A 7926-nucleotide genomic window follows, 5' to 3' on the forward strand; every position below is an offset into this window, starting at 1 on the left:
AATAGAATACATTTTAAAATGAAAAGTTTCTTCTACAGCTGACTGTCACTGTATATATTTAGTGAAAATAATACACAGTAATAATGGCCTTGTATTGTATTTGTCTGATGTATAAGTGATTCCTAGAACAGTCTCGAATGAACCTTACAGCTGGCATCCTTAGATCTAAGTTTTATTATCAAAGGACACCTACTGAGATGTGAAAAACATATGTATCTCAAAGGAAAGTAAATGTCTTTTCTCAATACTAAGTTCTTTTTCCCTGCTTCTGCTCCCTGTGTTTACCTGCAACTTTCTGGGCTATTATTCTAGTCTGTCTGGCAGGTTGCCCAGTTTGGTGGTCTCCAAGTGAACATGATACTGAAATCAGCCGCCGGCTGTGATTCGTAGAACATCAAGGAGGCTCTGTGGAGTTCAGTCTGGAGGGCAGCCAGTTACTTAACACTTGTCAACAGTTCTAATGAAAGTGACCTTTTTCCTCCACGGCCCCTTTTTCATCAGCAAGGTCAAAGTTCATCTCCCAATGCTGCTCGTCTGTCGATCTAAGAAGGCAAACGGTTGAGGAAGCAAGCTCAAGAACAGGAGACATAAAGCTCAGAGGGGGAAGGGAGACAACATGCATTAGTTAGCTCTTGCTTAATGTATGCTCAGCTGGTCTTTGAGACAGATTTTTAATGAGCTTCAGCGCACATTGCATCACAAGCTCCAGAGACACCAAGATTTCGTAAAGATCTTATCATAAAAGTGTAGAAATGTATACTGATAACCTTTCGTACCACCGAATGTTTTTCTCCTCTTCCTTTCAGCTCTCTGTTTTCTATTATGTCTTCCAAACACAGATGTGACCGGCAGACTGAATGAAAGAAAAAGAATCAGCCAGCGTCCCTCTCCTCCTCCATATCCCCTTCACCCCGGCCTCTTACACATGAAAGAGGCCGCACAACGTGAATGGACGGCCGGCGGGGTGTGTGCTATGCGAGGGCCCCAAACCCAGACACAACACAACACACACAGCTCGGCAGGCCACCGCAGCTGGGCTGGAATGTGACCTGCTTCAGACTTTAATGCCAGACAAGAGCCCGAGTGTGTGAGTGTTAAATACAAGAGCAAAGTAGGAGGACATGGATGGAAGGATGTCTTACAAGAGCTCTAGAGCAAATTGTCGAACTGCTTGAATATTTTTCTTTTCAGCTGAGGATTGACACTACAAAAATGAAGAGCACAGAGTAAATTCAGAAATCATCTTTATTTATTTACTAATCTTGGCTATAAAGGACAAAAGAATGCTCTGTAAGTAATTAGATTCATATTCCTCTGTACTGCATATATTCATTTAACAAGGTCTTAAGACAGAGATACAGAAAAATAAATATGACATAAACAAGTCCATAAACATATTCAGTGTTGTAAATGAAACACAGTGATTCCACAAAAAATGGAACCCAAGAGCTTATTTGTTTCTGGCAGATAAACTGAGGTTTTGTATTGCATTATTGTGATCTCAAAGGGGTAGCTAAGGAATTTTAATGTGAGGTTCTGTTAAGCAGTTATAAAAAGTAAACAATTTATCTGCATTATAAGCTCCTCTGATATCTTCAGATTGTGTAAAGTTAGTTTACTCCAGAGGCAGAACTTACGATATTTAGTCCTGAATGGGCCCCAAAAAAGTGGACTTCTACCAGCGTAAAAAAACTCAGGTCATAGACTCAATAAAAAGGAATGCGTGCTTACAGTAACTGCTGTACCTTTAAATCACTATCAGGTACATAATAAACAATACATAAGTCTCGTTGCACCAATCCTGACAAGGTAGTCCAGACTGAGGCTAACAACTAGAACAAGCGCGGGGGCGGAGGGGGGAGGGGGGGAGGGGGGGGGGTCATCGCATCACCTCGCAGATCTGAGGTGATGTTGGATGATTCTTTTCAATGTTTTGAATGAGACTCGGGCCGTCAAACTCTGTGGAGTTATGGCTGTTGGACGGCAAATGATCCTAACAGTTTATATGCTATTTTATGAACCTTTAAACCATTGTCACATTGGCATTGCACTGCCATTTACGTAGAAGTGAGTGATTATTTACACAGAAAATGGAGGTAGGAGCAGATGTTCGCCAATGATCTTCCTGTGAGAAACATGCTGAACTTTTAAAGCATTTCTTGCCAGAATATGAAAGTCAAGTGTTGTAAAAAGATAAAAATATTAGAACAGTTTAAATATTCAACTTTATACTGCTATACTACTCCGTAATTTAACTACTTAAGCTTAAAGGTTTGTAGAATAGCATAAGTGGCAACAATGTTTTTGAAATTCTATAAGTTTTAAGATGATCAAAGTTTGCTTTGGTCTCAGCCCCTCTTGTATGAGCTGATGTGTTTAGCCTCTGAGACTAACTAGGCAGAATGAAGGTAAGGGTTTCTGACCAATACAAATGTGGATATACATTAAAGGTTAACTAATCGTGCTTACATAAACTGCAGCGATTCTTCTATAATTTTACATCAGAATTGCTTTAAGACAGTAGAAGTCCAGGTTGGTGTTAGCCTATCTCAGACTAGCATTAGCTTTAGCCTTCAGGCTTTACTAAGCAATATTTCTACCAAGTGAAGGCACATATAGAGCAATCTACAGAATATAGGATATTAACTACTTCTGACTTTTTTTTTTTTATTAAGACCTCACTTCAAAACTACTTGACATTCCCCTTAAATTAATAGTTAGGCCATTTGGTGAAGAGGTTAGGAGCAATAATTATCTTACCTTTCTGAACTTTCTCACTTTGAATGAAATTCTAGCCTCAAAAATTTGCTAGCAATTTGTAAAAATATTATATAATGAATTCTCAAACCATATTTAGAGAGTTATCTACAGCAGGTAAGATCATCACTCCTCTTAAAATCTCCACAGCACCCAAGCTATCCCTTTAAGTGCTAAAGACAGTTGTCACACAATAGGAACAGTACAAAACACCCATCAAAACAAAAGGCATATAATAATTGTATGAAAATATTACTAATTGAATAAAGTTAGTGCATACAATATATGAATTGTTAGGGTAAAATATTAAATATTTTTCTCAGAGTAAATACGTTTTGATAACAGCTTTCTAAGATCTTTTGAGAAGAGTAGAAACAAGGGGGAAAAAAGTGAAATAAAAAAGAGATTGTTGAGGTCACAGGAGTTTAAAGCAACCTGAAAACAAACACAAAGGAGCTGTATTGCTGGCATGATATTAGGTTGAAGAGAAATCTTTGAGGAAATCGCAGGTTTTCTTCTGGACAACCTCACGCAGCTTTCGGATTCTGCGAGTACTGGAGGAGCCAACAAAACTGTCGGGCTGCAGGACAGCCATCCCGTTGTGAACATCCCCCATAATAATCAGCTGTACGTCGGATATGGTGATATTAGGGCAGGGGCAGTTCCAGTCCATGTTCAGAAGGGTGACTTCCAGAGGTTCTTTGCCGAAGAACCTTAGACCCATCTTCTCATCCTTCAAGATCTCCTCCACGGTCACCAATGCATGCCCTGACTCTTGCTCTTCTGTCAGCTCAGTCATGCGCCCAAGGATCACAAAGTCACTCTTGCAGAAGCTGGCGACCATTTTGCCTCGAGGCTTGCACACTTTGCAGTTGTGGTTCTTTGGAAAGGGGCACATCTCTTCGCAGGCCTCTTTAGATTCAAAGTTGTTCTCGTTGCCACCACAGCCTCCGTAAACAAAGGACTGGCACTTTTTCAGGGTACTGCTGTACGCCCAGCGAGGCTCATATGCCTTGCAAGGTCCCTGCAGACTTTGTAGGCTGCAGGGTGCTGCCAGCTCCCCCCCACAGGACAGCATGCATGCTTCATAGGTGTCAAAGTGGTTTAGGTTTTTATTGCACTGGCTGTAGGTAAAGGTGAAGCAGTTGTTCCTCTTCGGCTCGTAGTACCAGCTTATGCTTTCCTCTCCACAGTCGTCTGTGTCGGGACTCTTGAGGCATTCGGCCGCTGGGAATGGGAGGTTGGTATTATTCCCCTCCGCATTTTTACCTCTCGGTTCTCTCTTGATCACGGCCAAGGGAAAGTGTGACGACACGCTTCCCCTGATATTTCTCGCTGTGCATGTGTAGATTCCGGCATCTTGAAGTTGGGTGTTGTATATGACCAGCTGGCCAATGTTGGTCACCACAACGTTACCTCGTAAGTGGTTGGGTCTCATTATCACATTATCCTTGCCTTTCAGTTGTTTCTCCCAGGTGATTTCCGGTTGTGGCTTCCCTGATGCCTCACACAAGAAGCTGGCCGTCTCACCCACAAACACAATCTGTTTGATGGGTGAGTTGTATATGACAGGAATGTCAGTTGGGATGGTGGTCTGAAGGGCGGTAGTGGGATGTAATGTGGTCTCCACAGGGATTGGACTTGTGTTTGGCCAGGACAGGTGATACCTGTAAGTAGATAAATTGAGATAGTGAGTCAGTACTAAATGGCAAGCAATATATACACTACTTTTACAGTGCCTAGCAAAATAATTAATACCCCTTGATCTTTGTGTTTTGTGGCAGTCAGTTTGTTGGATGCTGCATTGAGTAGAACTATATGAAATGACATGAGCTGTTCAAATCTTGTGTCGGTATTTTATAAACTACTGAAGCCACTGTGTTGTTGCATGACTTTGTTGTGATGTAATCTTTTCCCTCATGCCTTCCAGGCTTTCACAAAGCAGCTGAATTACAATCAAAGTAAATTACACACAGCTGGACTTTTTTAATACATTACTTGATTTCCGAAGGCAATTGGTTAACTGGATTTTATTTTGGTGCATCAGCTGAAAACACAATCCTTCCACACTTTTCACATTTTTATTTGCAAACCTTTTGAAAACCACTATACCCTTTCTGTTGTTCTCTCACATAACATCCCAAAATACACCTGTGTTTATGAATGTAATCTGACAAAATGTGAAGTTAAAAGTGGTAAGAAAGGTTTTTGCGAGGCACTTTAAAAAGTCTATAAATAAAATTATTTAGACATTGATGAAAGAAGCAAAAGACGTTTACCTCACGAATCAGGCAAATAAATGTCTAAAATACTTAACATGTTACCTGCAGGTGACCTCAGTGATTGAGACACCCTTGGAGCAGGCCTCTGCGTCCATGTAGCACTTGTTATAATAAGTCATGCCGTCAGACGCACACGTGAAGTGGGGCTCCCGCTCACAGCGGTCTCTGCACTTACAAACAGGCTGGCCGTCCCAGATGTCGCACTCGGAGCCTTGCTGGGTGCACATGAACTTGTCGCAGGTGGCGCCCTTTGGCATGCCAATGGGGCCCTTGTTGCCCTTAATGTCTATATAGCGTGCCGCCACACAGCTCTTGTTTCCGCAAACGTTAGGGCAGCACTTCTCGAATGGCTCACAGTCCTGAAGTTAGGAAAAGAAAACATGGGGTTTGGAAACTGATAATGATGTGGAAAAATCATTTAAATAATTGATCTTATTGCAGTGGTATAATGTTATACTACACAATAGATAGATAGATAGATAGATAGATAGATAGATAGATAGATAGATAGATAGATAGATAGATAGATAGATAGATAGATAGATAGATAGATAGATAGATAGATAGATAGATAGATAGATAGATAGATAGATAGATAGATAGATAGATAGGCAGGCAGGCAGGCAGGCAGGCAGACAAACAGACAGACAGACAGATAGATAAATGTCTTGAAGAGGGACTTTTTCCCCACTCAATATATTTGCTCAAATTAGAGACATCAATTAATAAATATTGGTAAATATGTGGAAATTAAATAACAAGATTTATTACATTGTCATGTTTGATTAATCCAAATCAGTATTTTCAGAAACTGGGGTCATCAGTCTATTACTTTAATTCTATTTTAACTAATGGAAGCATTTTCACGGTGCACAATGAAACAGGGCTCATTTGGAAACGATGCACAGTAATTTAATAGCATGGTTGAATTAAAATTTTAAAAAATAATTTGACATTTTTTTTATTTATTTATTTTTATCAGAATATGGAAGACATACATGCAGCTTGTTTGTGATTCTGGCTTTCTACTATAACCTTAAAAGACTTTCAACTCGTTCTCATTATGTCGATTATTTAGCACATTTAATTTACTGTAATATCTAGAGTTTATGTGAGGTGCGCTCACCTGGTCGGATTCACACTCCCGCATGCAGGTGCTCATCGCGTCCACCCAAAGGTTGGGGTTCAGGTCATTGGGACACAGACCTGCGTGAGAGTACACCACCTTTGCCGCGGACATCATAGGCATCGCTGTCACCCGGCAGTTCGCATGCAGGAGGACAGTCCAGCAATGTCCAAGAACAAACCAAATCCAACGGGGAAACAGCATCCACCACATCTTGACAGAGGCGGGGGGAAGCAGGGGGAATCAAAAATGTTGAAGCTCCGATGAGTTTAACAAAAGTGCAACGTTGATAAAAGTTTACAAGCTGCCAGAAATGTCATTAATTAATCTCAAAAATCATTCAGATGTATCGTATCATGTAGCGAGCGTCCCAGACTGGGTCCCGAACTGCAGAGTTTTCAGGTTCAGGTTCAGCTGTTGCTCCACGCTTTGCAGAAAGGGTTCGGTTTGAGGCAGACGGTGCTGTGCGAACCCCCCTCAAGCTTCGGCTACATGAGTTACAGTGGCCTGTCTGCTCACACAGCAAACCCCAGCTGCGTTACAGTCATGATCAACTTAATTAAAAAAAAAAAAGTTTGCTGTTTCAGGAAGAACTGGCCAGACATTTGCGGCAGCCTTAACCCTTAGCTGGCAAAGTCGGTGGAAGGTGGAGGATTATTTTTACTCTAAAGGTCTCAAAATTTTACATTAAATTACTCATAAACTAAGAATTTGTGGGTTAAAAAAAAAGTATTTGGAATATATTAAATTGAAAATTTTAGATTTCTTTTACAATAAAAAACCTATGACACACTTGCATAACAATAGATTCATTATCTTTTTATTTCTAATTGCATGCTCGATGAATTCCTTAAGTACCCTGCGGAATCTCTCAAGATCATTTATTTGTTTTATATGCTTTATGTTGTGCAGTTTCATATTTAGTTTGGTCGTTTAAGCAATGTATCTTTGGTAGATGAAAATTCGCTCCACTCTGTAGGATTTTGATTGATTGATTTCTGCATTTTCATAGAACGGTAGTTTTATTTAAACACAATTGCAGGCAGATACAGTAGATAACCCCCTGATTTGAACGCCCTAAACTCTGCGTGATGATATGTTCACCTCTGATTTCCAAAAGCAATCAAACCAGCATTAAACACACATTTGTACAGACATGCACAAATAGATGGTATTTAAGGGAAGAAATTAGTGTCAATACCAATGAAGAATGTTTTTAATCAGTACTTTAAATAAGTAGAGACTCTATAGAAGTGGTGAAAACCCTGACCACAGTGTCATATTTCATGGCAACAAATAATGTTCCACATGACGGAAAATTGGAAAAAAAATCCTGTTCTGTCATGTTCATAAGAGCTACAACATTTTTTTTGTTTCAGCCCTTATGAACATGTCTGTTGAGCAGCTGCATGACATACAACGCAGCGCTCAATTGGCTTTTACACTGTCAGTGACTTTCTTATTACTTTTTTTGTTACAACAAGGGTAAGATTTTTGGCACTAACAGCTTGTCACACACATTAGCAAACTTGCACGTGCAAACAGAAAAAAATAAAAACTTTGTTAATTTACCAAGTCTCTAGTGTTAGAACACTCCAGCTGCAGTTTATTTCCTCAAAATAAAATATGTTGTTAATAGTAGTCCTATCTTATCTTATTCAGAAACGTTAAGAAATGTGTACAACAGTCAACAATGGAGTACTGTAGACACCATCTGCTAGCATCTGAAAGCACAATATTGACATGCAAGAAGTCACAAGT

General features: G+C 40.0%; 1 protein-coding gene across 1 annotated transcript; it reads right to left on the reverse strand.

The window, feature by feature from the left end:
* Positions 1-1227: 1227 nt before the first annotated feature.
* On the reverse strand, positions 1228-6725 carry wfikkn2a (info WAP, follistatin/kazal, immunoglobulin, kunitz and netrin domain containing 2a). Its single transcript, XM_028042589.1, has 3 exons — positions 6166-6725; positions 5082-5398; positions 1228-4424 (listed from the first exon to the last, which is right to left on the reverse strand). Exons 1-3 carry the CDS (start codon positions 6376-6378, stop codon positions 3233-3235), a joined length of 1722 nt encoding a protein of 573 aa, XP_027898390.1. The 5' UTR covers positions 6379-6725; the 3' UTR covers positions 1228-3232.
* Positions 6726-7926: the final 1201 nt, after the last annotated feature.

The sequence above is a fragment of the Xiphophorus couchianus genome, chromosome 16 (genome assembly GCF_001444195.1).
Source record: "Xiphophorus couchianus chromosome 16, X_couchianus-1.0, whole genome shotgun sequence".
NCBI lineage: Eukaryota > Metazoa > Chordata > Actinopteri > Cyprinodontiformes > Poeciliidae > Xiphophorus > Xiphophorus couchianus.